Genomic DNA, 23,642 nt, shown 5'->3' on the forward strand with positions numbered 1-23,642 from the left:
TTGTCCATGTCATGTCAACAGCAGTTTGCTACTATGTTTTTTTTCTTTTCATTGAAGGCAACTAACTCAAGGGGAAACCATTTTTCTTTTACATGATTGGACATGAACTTCAAGTATTTTCTATCAGCATGTACCTTGAAAATATTTTCCTGAAAGCATGACTTCATTGGCTGTGCCTTCAACAGTTGAGCCTCAAGTTGAAGAGGCCTTAACTCCGTAGGAAGTCTGCTAGGCTTCTTGAAGGAATGAATTTTGAAGTTGTGATCAAACCTCATCAGAGATATGCCACGTCTGTAGCAACATCTCATCTCTTGCAGATCCTTAAATTCCTTTAACTTCCTCTCAATAATGCTGCTCCAAGATGGCTTTGTCCTGAGACAGAACTTGACTACTTGCATGCAAAAGATTATTTAGCCAAGTAGATACCTGCCTTCAGAAATTTTGATCTGTTCATACATCTGTATCTGAAGACCCGTAGTTAGGATGGACAGGAACTACTGCAGGAGCAAGATCTTCGTCATGTTGACTGGAGGTTTCAGGTCTTGCGCACTTCTGGCATAATACATCCAGGCAGGCCTTCATCAGACTCTTTCATCCTGCTGTTGAAATGGCAGGCATTTCAAGCAGTTGATTTTTGGATGGATATCATATATCTTCAGGATTCCCTTTATCATACCATAAAGCCCCTGCTTCTTCCCAGTTTGTAGGTCTGCCACACCTTTCTAGTGAGATAGGACAAACTGGAGGACCCCTTTATGTTGAAAGGTAGGCCTCCTTATCTCATGATCATTTTGGAGGGAGACCCAAGAGCTTCTGAAAAGTTTCAGAAGTTTCAGCCAGTTCTTAGCACTGCTGCTAAAACATAGCTCTTGTCTCTTAGATCTGGTGTAGCCTTTTGCAGCACACACACCTCCTTCCTGATTTTTCTGTCTGTGGGGAGGCCACGCGCATCCCTCGTGCCATGGACAGTGAGTACCCAGCCATGCCTCCACGCCAGCATTACCAAAAGTTGGAAATGTTGAACTATATCCTTCCTCCAACCCCTCCTGAAAGTGCCTTTGCTTTCTAAGTTCCAGATACAAACCTGTGGTTTGCCTTTAAGAAAGCATCCCTAGTGACTCCAGCTGGCTCTTCTTCCTTAGACATTCTTCTTTGCCTAGACCAAAAATCAAGCAAAACTGCCTCCACCTGACTTCTGTAGCCCAGCTGTCATATCACACACGACAAGACCAGCTCTTAAGAAGCAGAACTTTAACTGGAAACATAAATACAAATGCAAAGGCCCAGCATGAATAGCCCCCCCCCCGACGCTGACAGCCTTTATAGGTAGTTGTCAGTTTCAGTTGCATCTTCCCAGCTAGCACTGAGCAGAGCCCTCCAGCAAGCAACAACAGGAATAATTAACCTCCCATCTCCAGACCAAACTTCTGTGGCTCTCAAAAAAAACGACAGAATCTGCAAGCTTGCAGACCACTGTGCTATGGATAAGGGGTAGGGTAGTTAAGTATGTGAAGGATCTCCTGCAACTGCCCAGACAGAAGCCACAAGAATAAGTTAACTTTGCTCTTCTTCTATCTCTGGTAAATGAGGATTTGCCAGGAGTGTACGTGGTACACAAGGTGATTTGGTTTTGGTTTTGGTTTTTTTTCCCCTTTTTCTTCCCTACAACCATTTTCAGATGGAAATGAACAATCTTTGTACAGCTGCAAGTGGTTAGCCTCCAGTCTGACCGATTTCCAGAAAATCAGCAGTTGAGGCCCTACAAAGGAAAATAATGGACTGTCAGATCATTACATTTGTCATTGTGACTTTGTCACGCACATCTCAAGAACACAGATTGTCTGGTGAGCTATAAACTAAGCCACTGTGGTTATTGTAGCAAAGTTCTGAGTTGTTACAGTCTTGAAGATTGGGAGCAAGGGTTGGCTTTCTCAGTGAAGCTTTGTAGAGCCGCTGGAGAGGTTAAATTTCACCAGCCTCCATTAGGATAGAGTTGGAGCCTTTTTGCCTGCTTCAAACTTAAGAGTGTCATAGTAATTCAGACTGAAGGTCATGTATGAATAAATCACAATAACTGTAAGATGAAGGGACAAGTATTTTTCAAGCTAGACATAAGAAAACCACTCATGTTTTTCATCCCTAATGTTACCTTGTCTGATCCGTTTACTTCTTTGGTACATGAATAACCTCTCATAAGCATTATGACAATCTTCTAATGGAATTGAGTCTTATCTACCTGAGGTAAATATACAGTGAGGTGCATCACCAGTCCTGTCAATAGAATCTGTAGCATTCCCTTGCATCTTGGTGGCCTCTGCAAGTGGAGGTTTGTGGAAAGGTGAATTCATCTTCGATCTTGAAATTGTAATGCTGTGCAGTCTGCACTAGCTGTCTGTATGTCATGCATATAGCCCTGCTGTTTCAAAACTTTCAGAAATCAGGGACAAGTCTTTACAGAGATGCCTTATATGCTTTGCATCTTTAATACCACTAAGTTTCTGCTGTGATGTTGCCTTATGATCAGACCTGAAGCCTTTGGAGTACTGGAATTTGGCTTCTCAAATTCCATGTCTCTGGAATGTGATTTTGCCAGGAAATGTGGTATTCCAAAGACAGTGTGTATGGACAAAGTTGTAGAAGACCTGAGAGGCATCCAGTCTCTCAAAAACCACAGAAAGACCATTTCTCTCGCAAAGATCATGAGGTGCTCTCATGAGGTATGGTTGTTCTCCTCCAGTTTCCATCAAGCACAGTAGGGTTATTCTTTTTCCTGTAATTGGTGGGTCAGCTATATCTAGGATGTGTTAGTGTATCAGGTAAGGTGGTGCCAAATTGTACTGCAGCATCATGCCATCTGGTCTAGCTTGAAGTTTATTGCATCCAAGTTCACATGCACAGTTGACTTTTTTTTCTCCTAAACAGAACAATAAATCTTCACTTTCTGATTTCTCCAAATTAATCGGTTTGCTGGGTGATGTAGTTTCATTGACTATTTTATAGTTGATTCTGCAATAGCAGTAATACAGTTCGCTTCCATTCTTTGTGGCATATGCTTCTAAGAAGCCTTCATGCTACTGATGGATGGAGTCTGGTTACAGCTTGTACTTGATCATGTTTTCATTTGAATCTTCAATAGGCACAAGTGTTTGAGATACCACTGTGGTAGCCTTGGCTCAAGGCAGACTTCATTAGCCTGCCAGTCTCTCAGCAGATGACTACATTATTTCCATGCTTACATTTAAGAAATAACTTAAAATAGATTTATAAATAGAATATAGTGCATGAAAAATCTCAAAGTGTCACTGTAGACCTTAAAGTTGCAATATAATTGAAAATCAAAAGATCTTTCTTAAAAGTTCACAGAATTTCAGTCCTTAAGTGAAGCAACTGCTGGTTTGGGGGACCAGTTCTTTGTGTTAAGTCATACAGATATTAGAGTGTTAATATTTTTAAATTGCCAGTCATCATTTTAAACAATTACAGAGATTTTCCAAGAGCATACATTAGAACTCGGTTCCAAATATTAATGGATTTCATTAATCTGTTCAGCTACCACATGTACTGCTGAGTTTCCATACAAGAAACAAACATGTGCGTGTACTCTCCTTTCTGATTTAAAAAATACATGTTAGAAATAAAGACAATTTCACTAATGATGTGGAAAGACAGAAATGCTAACTGCTTGGGACATCTTCATCCTTACTAGAGAATGCAGAAAGAGAAGATAAAGTGTTCTAATTTTATTCAGAGCTGTACTGTCAGTCATCATGAAATTTACCTTTTTTTAAGGGCCTGGAACCTACAACAGTCAGTTTTTGGGTGATTACTAGTAACTAGCAGAACTATATTCTTGTGATCTGACATGACAGGTTATGATTTTAAATGCACCTATAGTCACAGTAAATGTATAAGGCTGATGAGGACTGGAAGGACTAACTCAATTGTTAGTGTCATAATAATGTCTTAAGTCTTTACAATTTACTGCTTAGCTCTTTTTAACTTCAAGGATGCCTCAGGTAACAGGGATGTCTCAGTGCAAGAGCTACAGGGCAGGCAATGTATTCTTGAACATGTCATGCCTGCCACAACAGGGTTTGAATCTTGATTTATACCGGTGCATAAGATTGCCTTAAAGGGTAGAGAGAAAACTGAAAAATTTTAAATTCCAGATGTTTCAAAAAACTGAAAGAAAGCACCTGAACTCCTTATTACCAGTTAAAAAGACTACAAGAATAAAGTATACCTGAAAATAAACATACCGACCCAGCAGTTGTACATAATAATCTTGCAGAAGACCATTTTTTGGATACTCATGCTATTCCTTTTGATGTTTAAATTTTCTAGTAATTACTTGAATCCTTCCAACCAACCGTGTGTGCTATTAAGGTGGCTGAAAAAGGGTTCTTTGCTGAGAGACCCACCCAAATTCACATGAAACATTGTCCTTAACAAACCAGTTTGACTTAACAGCAGCAGCAGGAGATTTAAAAAAAAAAAAAAAAGAAAAAGTCCTAAAGTCCAAGATAGCAGATGGTAAATCTCAAATTGCATGCTTTAAGTAACAAGTATGTGCCTTGAAAGGAAAAGAAGCTTGCACCTAAAATTATACTGTGCTGCCTGCTTTCACAGCAAGAGGACATTTTTGGACTTTTTTTTTTTTAAGAGATACTTTTTTCTTTGCACTTCATCTAATGACAGTTTTGTTCTTAAGCTGCTATTAAAGAGCACTTTGTATTTGGCAATCTGGATATCAGCGGTGAGGACATGGCATTATTCCTTCATTTTGCCTGAATGTTTTAAGTTTTTTAGTTTTTAATGGTGCTTATAAAGTAAAGGGGGGGACAATAATACATATACTTTAATTGGGTTTGGTTTAGACCACAGAATAACACATTAGAGAAAAAAGGCAATTACTTAAAAATAGTTGTATTTATATTCCACAATTTGCTCAAATACTGTTTTTTTTTTTTTTTATAAACTTTCTACAGGATGTTTTAAAACAAGTTCTTCACATTGCTTGTCAACTATGTACTTATGGAATTTGAGGGAAATAGTTCTGGTTGTTTTTACAGTTTAACACATGTACAGTACCAAAGTGATGGTGGTTAGTCACATGCAGTCCATATGAGATTCTAACATAACATTTAATGAATTTTCTGATGTTGACCACCCTTTTGATGCTGAAGGTAATGCATCTGTAGAAAGCAACGACTGTAGATTTGGGTTACTGCTCTCTGCATCTTCCAGTTTTTCAGTGTTGTCCTCCCAATTAATGTGGAATCTCGTGACTCTGGGATTAGATGCCAAAATATTCCTTTGAAGCTGGGAGAGAAGAAAATACATGGATTATGTAATGTGTACATCTCAAAACTGGCGTACATGCACATATAGATTTTTTCCCCGCTTTTACTCCCCGCAGCTTTGTATACTTAAAACAACTTTTTTAAAAAGGTAATTTATATAAATATGAATCTATAGCTACTATCTATGGATCAGAAACATGCTTACAGAAACACACCACTTATTTACTCTAGTATCCCACTCAGCAAAATAACTGCTTTTTTGAGAGGATATTTTTAACTGTTCCATGAGTTCAAGGCTGTATGAGAACTCTGCAAGTGAAGTGCAAGTGTTTATTATTTTAGTGAGCTTTTAGGAAAGCAAATGACTACTCCCACAAAGATTTTGCAAACCACAGTACTTCATAAAATTTTGCATCAACTTTATGATGTTTTCAATAATTGTATCAATCATATCAATTCCACCAACTAACCGTCAAAGAGTACAACCTTTCCTTAAATTAAATTACCACACTTTAGATTGATTTGTCTACTAAAGTTTTAAAGTAAAAACATTACTTAGATTTGGAAGATAGTAATATTGTGACAGTGGACGTGCCTAGACATTAGTCATATATTTTATTGTCATGGCTGGCCTTCATCTTCCTTTGAAAGAGTGTTGCATTTATGTATGCAGCAGGAAAGAAAATGCTCACTTATTCTTTCACCATTTTCAAGATAATATATAGTTAACTCTGGAGGATGGCAACTTACCACCATTGGCCACTCATTATGAAAGTTAAGACTGATCACAGGAAGTTTGCTTTGGAGAATAAAATCAGCATTACTACCAAAGAAACTGACCTCTCATTAAGTATTTCCCAACCCCTTACGCAAACTAACAAGACCATTTCTTTTTTTTTTTATCCTAGTAGAGTCTATTACCCATCAATTACAATTAAATATGTTTAATAACCTTCTATTCTATTTGTATGTTTAAATTCTGTCCCAAAGTCTCATTAAGGACTTTTTATACAAATACATGATAGCTTTTTCTGCTCATTTTCATAGAAGCAGAGCTAGCTTTTTACATAAGCAAATCAGAGAATTAAGACAAGTAGTTCTAGGCATTTCTAAATTCAAGTGCTTAAAAGGAAGTCAACATTCTGGCATTCACACCCAAAATAACAAGCAAGTATGTGATTTAAATGAAAGAAAAACTGAAGGAATAGATTATAAGTTTAGGAATCCTCAAAATTAACAGTAACTTCTAATTTTGAGAACATACTGAGCATCTGATCCCTGAAAATTAAATTAAGCATAGAAAATCATTAGCAACTTAAAAACCAATTTATATACCAATTCAGTTTAGTTACATTTGAAGATCAGTTTCAGGGACTATGGGGATTATCTCTGTACTAGTCATTATAGTACATGCATTATCCCATTCACTTCTTCATATATCTAGTCATATAATTAATGCAAACTTGAGAAATAACAGGATTTTCACCATCACACAACTTTGGAACATAAGTGTGCACACATGTACATCAGCTTTCATAAAGAGAAAGCCCAACTCCACAAAATCTTCCATGAAAACAAACCTGGGTGCTGTAATAGAACCCTGCTGGTTTGTACAGAGTCTGTCTGGGTAAAGTCTTTCACAGGAATTTGACTAGTTTTTGATGTTTAATTGATCCTCCTGCTCAAGGTATTAGCTTCCAAATATTCTGTTTCACATCATCTTTTAATTCTAGTCCTGGTTTAGTTTTTACCATGAAGGATATGTATTGGCTTTTTTTAAACTTAATCTGTATACCTCCTTAGATAAGTTATCCATTGACCAGGTATCATCCAACCTGCTCTTACCAGGTTACCCATCTTATTTTATACATAACTTGTTCTTCAGTTTCTTTGTTCCTGTTTTGCAGAAACTGCAGCTCTAACACTAGAACAGCTGGATAACAGCTGTGTTAAATTAATACTTAAAATTTAGTTCCAGGTTGACTGTCCTAGAAAAAAAAAAAAATTACTCTGTTTTTTTGAGGAACAGAGCCACTTTGTCAACAGTGGTGCAGGTAGAGGGAACCCAGCAGTTTATTTCACACAGTCAGTGTAAAACAATAATAAAGTCCAGCCAAGGCTTCAAGCTGGTAGAGACTGTTGTAGGCTTCTCAGTGTTCTCCAAATTTATGGCAACTACATGGCACTTGTAGTTTGTCCTCCCAAGCCTTTTCTGTTACTTGATGCCTTGTTCCATGCACTTTATGGAATCACTTGGGGTTTGCTTTTGTTTCTTAAAAACCTCTTTCTATAAGCATACCTTTGATACATGACTAGAAAAAAACATGCCTTACCTTAGAAAAATCTGGCTTTACTGGTGGATTCTCTCTCAGTTCTGTTTCAGTATATTCATTGTTTACATAGTAGCCGACTCTAATAAATTCTTGACCTCGATAGGTGCATGTAATTAGCACAACTGTTACACCTACTGCATCTGCATCTGGAATAAGCCCTGGGTTAGGTGCATCAGCCTAAATGTGAAAGAGAAAGATGGATTAAAATAAAATTGATACTACATGTGTACCTAGGAGGGGAATCTTAAATAGTATGTCTTAGCAGCTGAGTAATGACCATATTTAAAATTGTTCTTCAAGTAAACCAGAAAATATACGTGCTTTCACAACAACATCAACCCTGGATTAAGGACACTATCCACTAGAGACAGAATTACTTAGAATACATTAATACTGTGTATGAGACATTTCTTATGGGTGATTAGACATGATTAGACAACTTTGATCCAACGCTGCTTTTAAATATATGATCAGCTGAATAATATAATATTTTTAAAAATATGATCAGTTCAAGCCAGTGTACTAACATCCCTCCAATTCTACAGTGCCATTGTTCTCCAGCTCATCTTGGTAATTTAGTAGAGCAAGATTATTATTTTTCTTTTTTTTTTTACCTCTGAGGTTGAATTTGTTTGTATGTGTGTTTTTAAAAAGACTGAACCCTTAAAAATACAGACTGCAAGGTATACTTCAGCAAGAAGAGCTGGGACAGACTACGATGAAGTTTGAGCTGTCCCACAGAGGTCTAGAAAAGGAATAAACTGCTCTCTCTCTTGCCTCCTTCCACATGCCTACATTTCTTAAAATGTATGCAGTTAAATGCATCATCGCTAAGACATCTGACGTATTTTCAGACAGTATGCAATCCTAATGGGCAACTCTTACAATCTTTCTCAATGTCCCTACTTAGCTTGGCTTTGCAGTTATTAATAATCAATAAGATTTGCCTCATAAAATGTGGCTTACATCAGTCCCTTAAAATGCTTCCTAACTGTACATTTATTGATAAAGTGTGATGCCTCATTCTGCCATAGGATTTAAAGTAACAGCAATCTAAGCATAAATGAAAACACTTCATATTTGCAATTTTACATGAAGATCTGAGGCCAACAATGAACACCTGTTCAAGTTGGTATTAACAGTGTTTGTTAGAATGGTTCAGGTGTAACAAATCTTGCCTTAGGACAGAGGACAAATGGCATTAATTCCCACTGTCCCTCTCACCCCTACTGTAGTATTTATATGCTCCAGCACTGTGAAATTCGGGGAGCTAGTGGTCATGCGTCATTGGCTTCTGCTCTTTGCTACTTCGATTCTAAGCCTTCAAACAAGTCTAGCTTTTTATAAGAAGCTGTAGGTGCTTTGCAGAAGAATTAGATGAGTCAGACCCCTCAGGTACAAATACACTGTGGGGAGGAGAAGCAACCAGGGAATCGGGTAGAACACAGGTTCCTCTAGCCCTGAAGGGAACGGAAAATGACCAAATAGCTTTACAAGTTGTACAGGGGAATGAAAAAGATCACCAAGGAATAGGACAAGTATAGAAGCTTAGAAAAAAATATAATAAAATCACAAGAACTGCCAATGAATATGAAATCACTACTTTAATTCAGTAGTCTTGTTCTAACAGTGCCCACGACCACTTGATTACTTTAAATTCCACAGTGGGCAGTTACAGGATAATATCTTGCAAGGGAACACTGTTACATTTAACCCCTCATGAAACCCAACTGACACTCTAATGTGGGATTTTAGTTCTTCCAGGCTCCCATTGTCATTTTGTGTCCTGTAATATGCTATGATACAGTTGTAAACGCAAGGAAATACTCTGTTTTAATTACACTTAACTCTCAAGCATTGTTTTGCTGAGTGGAAAAGACAGTGTTTGCACTGTTTAAAACTGTGTTCTTTTGTCAAATTTTGAACTTCCTGCCTTGGATGTCAAACCTTTTAATTGCCTGGGAAACAAGTGATCATACACAGGTGGAAGAAAAAAAGAAAAGCTTGGTATGACCAAGTCAGCAGTTGCAAATAGATATTTTGGCAGAAAAAAGAGGCAGTAGGATTAACTTTTGCATATAAATCACTGTCATCATATGCCATTCTTACACTAGGAATTACTTAAGAATTTTATGAAATCACTCAATGTATATGTTGTCTTGAATTATCTTGCTTTTCCACATGATACATTTATTCACATAGCTATTACTACAGAGTAGCTAAGTTAGTGTAAGGTCATATCCCCACTTAAAGACAGTAAATTATTTATGTGCTTATATTCTCAAAAAGAAGTTTCTGTGAATTTATTACAAATCCCCAAGTGCACAGAGAGAAGAAATCAGGTTTCACTAATTATATCTTCGTATTTAGAACTAAACAGGCCAAGCTGTGGCCCTTTACTATTGAAATCTTTTTAAATGTTTGGGGTTGTGTTTTTTGGTTTGGTTTTGTGTTTTGGGTTTTTTTTATTTAAAAAAAAAAAAAAAGGGCCGACTGTTTAAGTCTGGAAAGCACAATGGTTTTCCATCTTTCTGTATGTAAGGCTGATTTCCCAACGTGATACACAGCTTCTTTTCAAAGGTAGTTTTATCATCCTTGGTATTTTATCCATTTGGTACTCCTTTTTACTTGCTGTTTCAGCCATTTTCCTATTTAGAAAAATCTACACCATATTATTACCTGAATATTTTATACACTTCTGCAAATGTCCTTTCCCTGTGCTGTCCCTAGTGAACACAGTCTCTTTTCTTTATATTATATGCCTCCTGCAGTTCTGTGTTTTGCCCCACTCTGGCCTTCCCTTGCTGGTTCTCTCCATCTCCCAGGCTGCTTCAGCCTGCTGATTAAAACAGCTTCAGTCATCAGCAAAGGCTTATTGCAGCACTTTGAGTTTGGGTGGTCTCCCACGTACATATTAGCTGTGTCCTACCCTCACCTGAAATCCAGTGCTTTTTAAAGACTAATATGCTTAGACCAACAGTGCTTCCATAAGAAATAAAAGGGATACTTTATTATAACACAGAAGGAGTACTGGCTCTGTTACAGCACCTATTCCAGTCTAACCAAAATGTCTACATATCTACTCCTAATTTAGCTGTAGCATCATTTATAACTGGGATACAATTGATGAGTCCATACTACAGAAACTGCAAGACCAGTAAATTTAATTTTCAAGCCTTTCCTAATCATACAGCCAAAACATGCCTCTTTAGGTGCCTGCCTCCTGCTGCTTCCCATCACCATCAACAATGAATCTTCGTAACTTGAGAACAGTGTGTCTTTTAAATTAGAGATGTAAATGCCAGCTGATTTCTCCAGATATAGTGCTACACGGTAGCCCCTTTGAGGGCGGCAGAGCATCACCTATTTCTGACCAATTAATGCCATAAGCTATAATAGCTTGGTAATGGAAGAACTGTTAATAAATGATGCATTTGTTACACATCTGCTTTATTTGTAGTGTGGAAAAATTAGGCCCAGCTCCAAAACCAAAAAGAAATGTTTCAAGACTGATTTGCAAATATATGGTTGATAAATGTAACCTCCAGCCTAATCCTATTCCTTTAGCCTATCCTACAAGAAAAAAATTTCCTGAAATTTACATGATTAATCAAGATGCCTCACAAATGCTGATATTATTTTAAAACAGTTACAGTAACTGTGAGAAATAAGAACGTGTATTCGTTAGCACTTTTTTTTTTAAAATGCTTATACTCCAGCATGCATTTGCCATTAAATAATTAAGTGCATTTATAGTATTTGAGAAAGGAGCATAGTTCTTATACAATAAGCCATACTCAGTTTCAGTCTGATCTTTCTGCTCATGAATTTTGCTCTCAGTTTACAATACAAATACTAGTATTTGATAATAGAGAAGAGAGTGAGCTAAACCATAATTTTGATCTAAAAAGAAAAAAAAAACCACCAAAAAACTTCCATAAGAATTTAGGCAACTCTGCTTTAGTCCCGCCCCCCCACACTGACTTAAAATGGAAACCAGAATAAGCTAATAAGCCATCTTAGTGCTGCTCTTTCCCTGTTTTCCTTCCCTTTATGTTCCTTCTTAGTAACTTTGGGCTCTAACAGCAGTATTTTAAAGGACTGTCACATGCTCCAGAGTTCGTTGGACAGTCTTAATCTACACGCTTGTGTCCCAAATGCCTGCTATCTACCATTGGAATTCTATCTTATTTTACAAATTGCTGTATTTTGTTGTGATTTAACACGCTTAGCCAAACATCGTGGCTGAACACTTATCTTGCCAAATAGAAATGAACTCTTAACTGTTGTGGCTGAGTTTTACAACTAATTTGTTGGCCTGATCTTCTGAAGATGTTATCTACATTAACCTAGTCCCTCTTGATTGTCTGAAACTGCCACCAACTGCAGTTAAGAGTTAAGTCTGATGGTGCTAGTGTAAACCAGGTAACTGGCACTCTTGCTTACTGAGTGATCTAGAATATATTTATAAACCAGACTGGTCAAAATTATCAGTAACTACAGGAACAGTGCTTATATCACTATCTCTAATTATTGATATCACAAGTGAAAATATTACCATAGAAATATCAGGGGCAAGGAATATCAGCTCATGAATAGACTTTAAGGGAAGGTATATCATACCTTAGGAGCTGACCGAAATGTTTTTCTAGCTTGTCATTGTTTTTCAAGTGCCTCTTAGTTGGGCACAGTCATCTTTAAACAAATTAACACAACCCTTTTAGAAACAGTTAAATCAAACTTACCTGAAATACAAACATGTGTCTGCCTGCAGGAACAGGTCCTACTAAAACAGAGTCTAACACCTGATCATACTCTTCACTTTCAGCTGAACCCACATAAATTATTTTCCACTCCAAATCTACAACAAAACAAAAATAAATTAAGAAAAACACATTATTTTTCATTAGAGTTAAGGGACTTTGGCAAAAGTTCTAAAATAACAAGTATCTGTCTTTATTAGGGAAATTTATTGATGCCTGCCTGCCTCAGTCCTCATGAGCCAGACCATCCCACCGTCTCTCTCCTGTCAGTCGGTGCTGCAGGAATCCCTCTTTTTTCAGTCAGGTTAATTTTCAAATTTTATACAGAGGACAGGGACCATTTACTTGTTGGGAGCTGCGTTCAGATTTTCTCAAATGGCTGAATGACTCCAGCACAGGGATGAGGCCTATATACGCCTGTAACACACTGCATGCCTTGAATACTGACTCACCTCCCAGAAAGAAATTCCCACCCTCCACATACACACTTCACAGCTTAAATTACACAGGTCATGGAGGGTAGTTAATTGAAGAAGAAAACCCATTGTGTAAGCACCAGGCACACTAACTGTATGCCCCCATTCCTTCACATGTAACTTGCGTAGCCTGAGAAGTATGTGAAATTGTGATAGCATGATTAGATCATACTCTGATCCAAGATATTGGTGCTTGGGTTTTATCCATATCCTGAAACGGAGTTACAGGCAAAAAAAAAAGTAAATGCAGTATTTTGCTTCTTAAAATAACGCACCAAAATGAAAAATCTCTTACAATTCATTTTTTTTTCTAACACACCCTCTCCACCACAGGTGTTTGAAAGTTGAAACTGCAAATTGGCACACATTAGCTCTTCCTGGGCCAGCTTTTCACTTTCACTTTTTGATTCAAACACACATGGATAAATACACATATAGAACTAATCTTAAAAGACAGATTTTTGGGTTTGGTTTTGTTTTTTTTTTTTTAACAAGAAGGATAAAAGATCACCATTACAGAGAACTAAGGGTTTTTTCTTTAAATGAAACCGTTGCTTCAAAACTGTACCTTAAAAACTTACATGGTATATTTAATTTTTTCCTTAAAAGCAATGTCCTGATTGCCTATGCAAAAGCACCAACCTGTACCCTATTACATTTACTTTATTAGTATTCTCTGCAAAATCCAAAGGTCTACGTCATGGTTTCATGATGCAGGAATGAAACTTAAGCATAGAAAAAAATCCAGCACTTTAACGGAACCTGGATGCTTTAGGATTACAACTCTCTTTCCTCATTAATGAATTCTTCTTACCTATCACGTTTAACATCAATGCAGGTATTGGGGGGTTAACTAACATAATTAACAGGGTTTGGGAAAGGGTTTTACTCCTTTCTACAGCACAGCACAACACAACTGGCCACGTACTGTAGCAGGGGTTTTATTTCCTTGTAAGCATCTAGTACTAGCTACTGCAGGCTACTCATCCAGGACAATTAAGGACCTCTTTTGTCAGCATCTGAGTTTAAGTTACTACTTACAAGAAGTGAGGACTTTTAGGCTAAACTCCTTAACATTATCACTCTATCATGTGCCATTATTCTAGGAGAACAGTATAAAGTTCATTCTAAACCAGTAGTATTTAGTATTAAAAAGTGGACTTTAAAAAAATAAGTTTTAAAGTATACATTTAATATAGGTTGATTCAAATACTGTTTAGGTTATCTTGATACTGAATAACAACTTTACCACTCCCCCACAAAAAGGGGGGTGGCAGGAGCTGGAGTTCAATAATTTAAAGATCAGTGGTGCACAGGACTGGCTGAAGAAGAAGTCGCACAGTAAACAGGCATATTAGCATGTGAAAGCTAAGGCAACGACAGCAAATTTCTCGACAGCAAATTTCTCATCGAGTATAGAAAGGCTATGTTTAATCTTATTTTTAAAGTGACAGAGAGCAGTGCTCATCCTGCATTTATCCCGTAGCCTAACTTGCACTGAGGTGGGGGAAGGGAACTTAGAGTTTTGCATTAGACCATCTATAATTCTTCTCATCCCGATTGTCCGGGATTAACCCTAACATAAATCCAGAGAGTGAGGAGCACGTCACGTACAGCTGTGCACAACTGGAAGGAAAGGCCTAACGCCTTGTGCACTGCCGCGGCAGCAGCTGCCGTCCAGGGGCCTGATGCTGTATCTCAGCTGAGGCCAGACTGAGTGGCGAGATCCATCCCGTCAGCAAGCTGGGGGTGGGCAGGAGCACACCTCACGCCTCGGACAGCTGTAGAAGGACAGGAGACGTGGGACAGAGGCCTGGAGGGAACCGCAAGGCTCAGGCGAGACTTCCTCTGAAGTTCCCGCCATCGCAGCAGTCCCTCCCGAGGGTGCTGGGGCAGAGCAAGACAAGCCCTCCCCGCCACCGCACCGCCGGCACCCACGAGTACAAGCCGCTGTAGGAGCAGGCAGGGTGAGGCAAGCTTAACGGCAACGGTGGAGAACGTGCCAAGCGCCATCACCCGCCAACCCCGCGTTCCTTTCGCCTCCTCTCGCCCCTCAGGCCGCTGGGGCTCCCTGGCGCGCAGGCGGCGCTGGGCTCCGCCGGGGACCAGGCAGCCCCAGTCGAGCGGCCTCCTCCTCCTTCCGGAGCGGCTGACTGGCAGCGCCCGCGCTGCCGGCGAGCCGGATCGCCCCGCTTCCCCTCCCGGCCCGCCGCCTTCCTCCTCCTGAGCTGCAGCATTCAAAACTCCCGCCCGAGGGGCGACGCGCGGCCTCTCGGGCCGACTCCCGCCGAGAGCGGCGGCGCAGCCTGCCGGCGGGCGGCGCTCCGCAGCGCCGCCGAGGCGAAAGGCGGTTCGCGGCCCGCCCGGCTGAGGGGAAGGCGGGAGCCCGGCGGCGGCGCAGCGCGCCCCTCGGTGGGGAGCAGGGCTGGCGCCCCGCACTCGGGCGGTGGGGGGTCCCCGCAGGGCGGCGCCGCTGGGGTCGCCCCCCCGGCTTTGGCAGCAGCCGGTAACTTTCGAGTGACTTCCAAAAATAGTGGCTGGCGGCCGGCCCCCTCCCCCACCGGCAGGGGCTCCCGCAGCCGCCGTGCCGTACCGCGCCGTTCCGCTGACCCCGCGCACCCACCGCGCCGCGGCAGCCAGATGCCGGCCCCCGGGGGAGAGCCCGCCCGCCCCTACCTCCCACAGCGATTTAAAAAAAAAAAAAATTAAAAAAAATAAGTATTAAAACGGAGCACGAGGCCAAGGAAACGCTGCCTGCGGAGGGTTTTCCGCGCTGCGAGTAACGCCTGGGCGGGGGGCGGCCGGCGGCCCCTCTCCCCGCGGGGACGGCGCGGCAGCCGAGCCCGGTGAACCCGCTTCCCCCTCCCGCTTCACCCCCTCCACTCCCCCCACGCACACACAAAGCTGGCAACATGGCTACCACCACTCAAACAAGTTCCTCGCAACTTAAAAGCTCGCCTCGCCGATGGCGGGGAGAGGCGGCCCCGGCTCGGGCGGCCAGGGCAGGCGAACGCCGCCCAACTTTCCCCGCCGGGCTAGCGGGGGTGGTGGCGGCGGGGGGAGCCCCGGTTCTCCACCGGCGGCTCAGGGCGGCGCGGCCGGCAACATCCCTTCGCCTGGGCACGGCGATGCGGCGAAGGAGAAACTGTGAAATTGTAGGCGCAGGCCTGCGCAAAGTTTAAGCCTTAAAAGCCCCGAAACGGGGAGCCCCGGGTTACAAAATCCGCATCGGGAAAAGATCTACTCACCTTCCGACAGGTCCTCTATGCACTCAAATGTGATTTCGAACTGGAAAGGGTTGTAGAAAGGAGAAGGATTATCCAACACCACTACATTGTTCACCTGAACCTTTGCCATATTTTGAAAAAAAAAAAAAAAAAAAAGCAAACCACCCACAAACAATAGGAAGAGCGCGCTAAGGCGGCGCGGTGAAGTCCAGTGTGTCGGTTTGGGTTTCCTGGCACCGCACAAACCCCCGAGCGAGGCCGCGGAGCCGCCACTTGCGAGAAACTTTTTTTCTCTCCTCTCTTTCCCCCTCCCTCCCCCCCCCCGCCTTTTTATTTACACCGGGAACACTCCACACTGTTCGCCGCTTTCCTATTTCACTCAACTACAGCCCATTCTGCCTTGCTCGCCGCCAGCGCCCGCCCGGATTGGCCGCACGCCGGCCCAGGGCCCTCCCCTCCCCGAGCGCCGCCGACCCAGCGGCAGCAAAGATGGGCCCCGCCGTTCCCCGCCGCCGGGCGGCGGCGCCCCCTCCCGGCGCGCGGGGGAAACGGGCGGCCAACGGCCGGGGCGGGGCCGAGGCCTGGCGGGCGGGCGGAGCCGGGGCGGGCGGGAGCATGGGTCGTCCCTCCTCGGCCGTGGGGCAGCGCCATGTGCCGTGGGGTTTATTTTTTTGGCCTTTTTTTGTTTTTTGGTTTTTTTGGGGGGTTTTTTAAAATACATTTTTCTGCGGTTAAAGTGTGGTCGGGGAGGTGCAGTGAGATGGTTCCGCCGGGGCTGGGTGCCGATGGGGTCCAGGGGGTAGGGGCCAGCCTGGCTCGCGGCCGTGGGGCTGTCCCCGGGGGTATTGGGCTCGCAAGAGGCCGAAGGCAGTGTGTCAACAGGGTGACAGGGAGCCCCGCTTCGCTGGGGTGCCCCCACATAAAGGGGGTTTGCTGTCAGGGTGGTGGGCGCCCCGTGTGTGGGCACGCTGTCCGCACAGGCCTGGGATTTGCCCCGAATCCATCTCGCTGCTGCTAGAGAGCCGCTCACAGAGGCGCATGTGGAGGGATGGGAGAGTGTATTTAACCCAGTCGTGCTGTCAAGCTTTCCCATTCCTGTATTTGTAAAGAAGGCTTTAAGTAATGTAATAGACTGAAACAACACGTATCCCTATGCAGCAGCAGGAAGCCCAGAGAGGAGGCCATCTTGTGCAGCTGCAAGAGGCCTGTAGAGGAGGCCATCTTGTGTGGCAGCAGGAGGACCAGAGAGGAGGCCATCTTGTGGCTGGCACACACAAGGAGTGACATAGCAGTGTAGCACCAGTTGACATGCTCAGGGCTTTGGGAACGTGAGTTGTGTGCCCTCACTACAGGAGGAGATTCTGTGTGTAAATAAATACACAGCCAGGCTCTAGAAATGTCTTCAGGTTGCCCTTGAATGCAGTGAAATTGTGCACAGCAGGAAGGCATGTAGGAGCCACCTTCCTGCCTGCATGGAAAGGCCAAGCCTTGCTGGTGGGAGCAGAGTGCTGCCAGACCTGCAGTGGGCGAGAGCGCAGCACTGAGGCACAGAGGCCTTTGGCCTTCCACAGATCTCTAGGCCTGTGCAAGTTTGGAAAGGAGATGATGCTTTTAGTTTGTATTTATGAAGAAATGTCATCATCTGATACTTGCCTGATTTATTGCTCTCTCCACTTTTCAATAGCATTCTCCATATGTCTGACACAAGGCTAAAGGTTATTTTGCTGCTTTCTTATAATTGCTATATGATTGACTGCCGGAGTTGTTCAGTGCAGAGTCCAGGAAACAAGAAAAGATTGGACACAGTGGAGGAGATTCCTCACAACAAGCTAAAATACACGTTATGTTATGAGAAAACATATTTCCAGTATCTTTTTGCTGGCTATTTGGGAACAAATGACTACTGCACAGCAATGAGGCAGCCTCAGCAGCCACTCCTACCTGAACCAAGGGAAGTTGGGGAGGGATTCTTGGGCATGTTTTGCATAACATTCCAGGAGATTTTAGGCTGGTCACAGCTTGTCAACTACTAGGATATTTTGAGCTGAGCACTGGAGTGAAAACAGAGGGCTAAAGATAGGAGAGAAGCTGGGAAATAGGAAATAGAAGATTTGAAAGGAGCTGCACATACTTGATAATGAGTGGCCGGTTTCACAGTTGTACAGTTTCTGACCTGCTGTACTCCCAGTGTTGTATCATGTATAGATTTATTGGGAATCTTTTGTTTTGCTGTTTTTTTTTTTCCTCTCCATTTCATCCTTGGACATCTTTGGATTTTCATTTTTGCTTAATGCTTAGAGGAACCCAAAATCTCATAAAGAAATTTAATTGCCTTAGTTTAAGGTGGGTTTAACTCCTGGGGCCAGGAGTTAAAAGACACTTGAAATAATATTTTTTTTCAAACTTTGTTTTGCAGTTCCAAATTTTTTTCCTGTTTTAGTAGTTGATGGGGAGGAGGAGCTGAATGGGTCCATTCCATAGATTTGCAATCTTTGCATTTGCCCTAATTTTCAATTTGATCTGGCATATTTAGTTTTACCCTAATCTCTGTTGTTCAATTAACAAAGTTTGAGAACAAGTCACTGGCGAACATGGGAGGCTTAACAGAATCTGCTCCACAGATCCAGTCTAACCTGACGAACGCTAGTGGGATTTCTTATTGGTAGGTATAAAGTGAGTTACATGGTAGATATATGTGGTGGAGCTAACCTCCTGTTTTGCCTTCTGTTCATGACAAAGCCAGTGTGCTGAGTCCTTTTCTTTCACTCAGGTGCACTCCTGCATTTTAAGGAAAAGACTGACTGAAGTAATTGATTCTGCAGGTTTGACAGTGACTGCTGTGAAGGACTTTGGGGAGTGGAACTTGGAAGCTGGAGCACTGGTGCTTGCAGATGGAGGCCTATGTTGCATTGATGAGTTCAATAGTATCAAAGAACATGACAGAACCAGTATCCATGAAGCAATGGAGCAACAAACCATCAGTGTTGCAAAGGCAGGGTAAGTGGCACGTTAACATGTGATAAGACAACATAAGGTGTTTCTCTTGTACTTATAAGTTGGAGGGAGGTTTGTCATGGTGATTAAATGTATCTGTTTTGTTTTTTGTACTTAATAGTTTTGTTCTCAGCAGTATTCTTAAACTAGACAAGTCAACATTTCAAAGGACAGTGCACTGGACCAGAGGTTGCAAGCGATCAGAATAGATACGTACCCTCTTCACTGTTGGGTTTTCAATCTACCGCTGTAGGCCAGGGCACTTTCCTGAGAAGACTTGGTGTTCTTTTTCTTGTTCTTTGCTGCAAGTAATAACTGCTGCAACAACAGTCATATGTGAAATGAGGAACTTTGTGAATTTTTTATTGGAACTCAGAAAGCAGGACTTCATTTCTCCAAAATTCAGTAATACCGCATGGTAACAAAAGGAGAACAAGAAATTTCCAGGCTGCTGAATTTTATATGTTGGGCATGGCATAAATGTAAATGCCTGCTTGCCTTCAGTTCCTCGCTTTCTTTGTCAAAGTAGTGTGTGTTCAGATCTGCTATTCCCACCACCACCACGTTGATCTTTGAGCTCATATCTCATTCTGTCAGTCATACACAGCTCTTGTCCAGGCCCAAATAATTTCCTGGCTGGTATGGCTGAAATTGCTGCTGCTCAAAAGGCATCACCATTGCCATATTCATCCTTGTCACTTTCAACTCAGCTCTTGCTCCAGTCACATCTTCTTGCCCCTCTAACTGATCATGTTCTTTCTTTATTCTGAGCATCTCCACCAAAGCTCTCGGTGCCCTCTTTGGCAGACAGCAGACAAGTAATGTCACTCTCACCAGGGAGATTACTAGCCTTTGCCAGTAATGCAGCAGGGGACAAATATTTGGAATCAACGTGGTTCTGTCTACTTAGTAAGACAGTGACGTGTTTTAGCCTGGTTCCTTGTTGCAGTTGCTTGGGTTTTGTAGACCCCAAAACACAGTTTGCGAACTTGCACATATAGTCTCAGTTGCTCACTTTTAAGGACTACATATAATGAGGATTTTTTGAGTAATAACTTTAAACAGATAGGTTAAGCACTTTGTTAATTTAAGGTCTTATTTTGGTGCATGGGAGATAAATATTTAATTTTTTTCCCATTGGGTATAAGCTAACAGAAGATCTGTGGTCCTTACTCTCAGTTACAGAAGAACTTTGGACGTGAGGCGGCAGTTACTCAGGAGCTGACTAGAAATAGCTCAGTGGCAAACCAAAGTTAGAATGCTTCTGCTGCTGCCTTAACCAAAAAGATTACATTTGGACTACTAGAATAAAATCTAAAAGCACATGCCAGGATAGCATGGTTAAGAGAGGAAAATGGCTATATCCGTGGAGAAACCGTTGATATGGCTGCTGTCATTGTTTGGTTGGGTTTATATTCATAACATGTTTACACACAGAAATAAAACGTACATTTATATTTCATTTTATTAATAGCATTCTCATTAAAATGTGAATTAAGCTAAAATGTTACTTTCCATTGTAAAAAAAATGTTTCTGTACTGCATAAATCATCAAAGTAATAGTTATTTGTGAAAAGTTATGTTGGTTTTCACCATTTAAGGACCTAGGTGTATAAAGAGATTACTCATGGCAATATTGCTGAGTTACTTTTGATATCCACATCACTGTCTCTCTGTCTAGCTGCTATTCTCTGCTCTGAGAAATGCTGTGTATATAATATATATTAATACGATAATTGTGTATCTTGTTTAGCTCTTATGGTCTTTCAAGGTAAGATGTACTCTTTAGAACATAAAAATGTGATAATTCTTAACACTTTGGAATCATTTCCCCTACCCAGTTTCATTCAACTATAATGTTCACTATACTTTTCTCTAGCTTGGTGTGCAAGCTTAATACAAGGACAACTATCCTGGCAGCAACAAACCCAAAAGGCCATTATGACCCTAATGAGTCTGTCTCCGTCAACATAGCTCTTGGCAGTCCCCTCTTGAGCAGATTTGATCTGGTCTTAGTATTGTTAGATACAAAGAATGAGGAATGGGACCGCATCATTTCATCCTTCATCTTGCAAAATAAAGGTAAGAGTAGTCTTTTTATATTATAAGGTGTTTGGGGTCTTTTTTGTTTGTTTGTTTTTAATTTCCCCATCTCTCAGTTTAGTTTGTTATTCTTGAGTCTTTCATATTAATCGTTTGCATTTTTGCTATGGTAATTTCCTGTGGTATAGTTGTTTTTCCAGTAGGAATAAGATAAAGATCACTAATTAATTAATAGGTGTGAGCTGAGAACACTATACTTTTAATCTATGATGATTTACAAGAGATTTTGGCCCAGACTGCTCAGTGAGTGTATAGTTTCCATCTTGCATGTTTACATTGCTCGATATGCAGATCCTACACACAGTGCAATTGTAGATGATGTTCATGGGAAACTTCATTCAGGCAGAACAAATCTGAGCTGCGTGTCCTGCAGGCCTCAAAGAATGAACAGTAGTGGAGCTCTGTGTTCGGAATTGAGGAAGGCAGTGTGATTTGATTTTAACTGTCCCCTTCTCCATCCACTTTAGGAACATGACTTTGATCCCCATTATGGAAGAAGTGGTTAGAGGAAATTTCTTCAGCTAGCTTCCTTCCCTTCTGAAAATGTTTCCCTGCAAAAAATGTTCAGAATATGGCAGGTAGCTTTTGGCTCCTACAAAGTAGGTAAAATGGCCAGAGGAGGTACACACATTCATGTGTCCTTTTACATTTTAAGGAATACTAGAGCACTTAGAACTGACTGTACCATCTGGTGGGCAGTGAGTCTGACAGCAGTTCTGTTGAAATTACTGGAGGCTTTACTGTGGATTTTCATAGAGGAGGGATTGGATGATGTGTAAAATTCCACACTGGAATTTGACCAAGTCTTTGAGGACTAGTGTATAGACAACCTGTCATGCCCCCAAAATACAGTAATACATCCTTTGTAGTAACCTGTCTATTTAACAGGAGTTCTTAGGAAAAGCTTGATGTCTGCTGTTACAGAATTACTGACTAGGCAGTTGTTACACAGGTTGCCCAAGCAAATCAGAAAAGCTCTGGAGCATGGAAAAGATGAAAACCTACTTCTGCCTCATAAAAAGCATACAGCCAAAGTTGTCCAATGAGAGCAACCTGATCCTTGTACGCTACTACCAAATGCAGCGGCAGAGTGACTGCAGAAATGCTGCCCGAACTACCATTCGCTTACTAGAGAGTTTGATACGCCTTGCAGAAGGTAAGGCCGTGGCAATTTTATTTTTAGGCTAACAATTAACCTTTATAGAATGAATAGATCAGGAGTATAATTATATCTAGTAAGCAGAGTAGCAGCTTTTCTGTAGAGGTAGGGATAGGTGATTCTTGTATTGTTTTATCTTTCTAATCTAAAGAAACAGGGTTGGAGATTTTGAATGTGGGAAAGGGTGTTGCATTTAGATTATCAAAATCGGTTTTAGTGTTCCCTTTCTGACACCCATATAAACTAAAACCACTGGAAGAAATCACATTCAAAAGAAAAATCTCAGAAGTCATGTGTCTTTATGAAAAGGAACCTGAGTATTTACTTGACTTCATTTGAGTCCTGCGTTGCCATCTTATTCAGCTTGAGGAAAGGTGTCAAGTGTTTGCTTCTATCCTAAAATTAATACAACATCAAAAATAACACAGTTTTGTTTCCTTAAGTTTTTAAGATCAATAATCAAGTCTGTGTTTTGCAATACAACTTCAACATTTCCAACTCTGAGTTCAAATCATATTTCATTTATAAGAACAAAACCAAAGGAAGCAGTACATCTCTGTCTTAACGTGATTTTGTTTTATAAAATGGCATATCATATATTTTCAGGATGAATTTAAAAGAATGTGTTATATTTTTGTATAACAATAATAAATGGTCTTTATGCTTTTATATGCCCGACAGCAATGTGATGCTTCTTGCATCAGATGTTTATCTTTTGTTCTCCATTTTGGGGGAAAATTATTTAACTGAAACACATTCATATCTTTTAGGGATCCACATGTTATTTTCACATTGTGTTTCTTCCATTCTTACACATTCACACGATTGGGGCTCTTAGTAGCATTCCTTTCCTTCAAAGTATTATATAGATGGTATTAATTAACCTGTGTTCCTTTGCTGAATAAGAACACTATGTGTTTCCACAGCCAATTAGGAGGAGAGCTTCATGTGGTATATTATTTGCGTTATATCCATTTACAAAAATCAGTTTTGTTTTGCTGACTTAAGAGAAGGAAGGAAATAAAAATGATGCTATTGTAGAGAAAAGCATTTTAAATAATACTAAATCTGTGACGCAGACCAGTTGGAGGAAATGAAGCCTCTTCTGACCTGTGATGAAAATTAGACTTAATTTTTTATTTTATGGTGGTGACAAGTACCTATATAGATAGGGATGTTTCATATCATGGTCTTTGTTGTGACATCCAGCACTTCACATTTTTTAACTCTAGCATTTTGAGCATTTTTATTCGAACTGTCACCGTAACTGTAATCCAGAAGTCA

At 41.1% G+C, this 23,642-nt stretch overlaps 2 protein-coding genes across 4 annotated transcripts in view; one reads left to right on the forward strand and one right to left on the reverse strand.

The window, feature by feature from the left end:
* The window catches only part of MCM9 (minichromosome maintenance 9 homologous recombination repair factor), a 48,582-nt gene that overhangs the window by 16,218 nt on the left and 8,722 nt on the right, over positions 1 to 23,642 (forward strand). For both annotated transcript variants that reach the window (XM_054195591.1, XM_054195593.1), the window contains 3 exons: positions 18,925 to 19,099; positions 20,976 to 21,178; positions 22,152 to 22,355. In XM_054195591.1, the coding sequence (XP_054051566.1) occupies positions 18,925 to 19,099; positions 20,976 to 21,178; positions 22,152 to 22,355 (582 nt within the window). The remainder of the gene's footprint in view (positions 1 to 18,924; positions 19,100 to 20,975; positions 21,179 to 22,151; positions 22,356 to 23,642) is intronic.
* On the reverse strand, positions 98 to 16,425 carry ASF1A (anti-silencing function 1A histone chaperone). Of its 2 annotated transcripts, XM_054195595.1 has the most exons (5): positions 16,272 to 16,413; positions 16,124 to 16,163; positions 12,382 to 12,497; positions 7,637 to 7,813; positions 98 to 5,322 (listed from the first exon to the last, which is right to left on the reverse strand). In XM_054195595.1, exons 3-5 carry the CDS (start codon positions 12,394 to 12,396, stop codon positions 5,110 to 5,112), a joined length of 405 nt encoding a protein of 134 aa, XP_054051570.1. In that variant the 5' UTR covers positions 12,397 to 12,497; positions 16,124 to 16,163; positions 16,272 to 16,413; the 3' UTR covers positions 98 to 5,109. The 2 variants fall into 2 exon arrangements, with proteins under 2 accessions (XP_054051570.1, XP_054051569.1); XM_054195594.1 differs by having other exon boundaries at positions 16,124 to 16,425.

This window comes from Rissa tridactyla, chromosome 3 (assembly GCF_028500815.1).
Source record: "Rissa tridactyla isolate bRisTri1 chromosome 3, bRisTri1.patW.cur.20221130, whole genome shotgun sequence".
Taxonomy (NCBI): Eukaryota; Metazoa; Chordata; class Aves; order Charadriiformes; family Laridae; genus Rissa; species Rissa tridactyla.

What these genes read in the sequence shown, in the direction of transcription:
- ASF1A (XM_054195594.1), bottom strand. Translation starts at nt 16,232, where the DNA reads ATGGCAAAGGTTCAGGTGAACAATGTAGTGGTGTTGGATAATCCTTCT. An exon ending in GACACATGTTTGTATTTCAG is followed by an intron (nt 7,814 to 12,381) that starts GTAAGTTTGATT and finishes TTTCACATTTAG; the next exon opens with GCTGATGCACCTAACCCAGG. An exon ending in TAAAGCCAGATTTTTCTAAG is followed by an intron (nt 5,323 to 7,636) that starts GTAAGGCATGTT and finishes CTTCTCTCCCAG; the next exon opens with CTTCAAAGGAATATTTTGGC.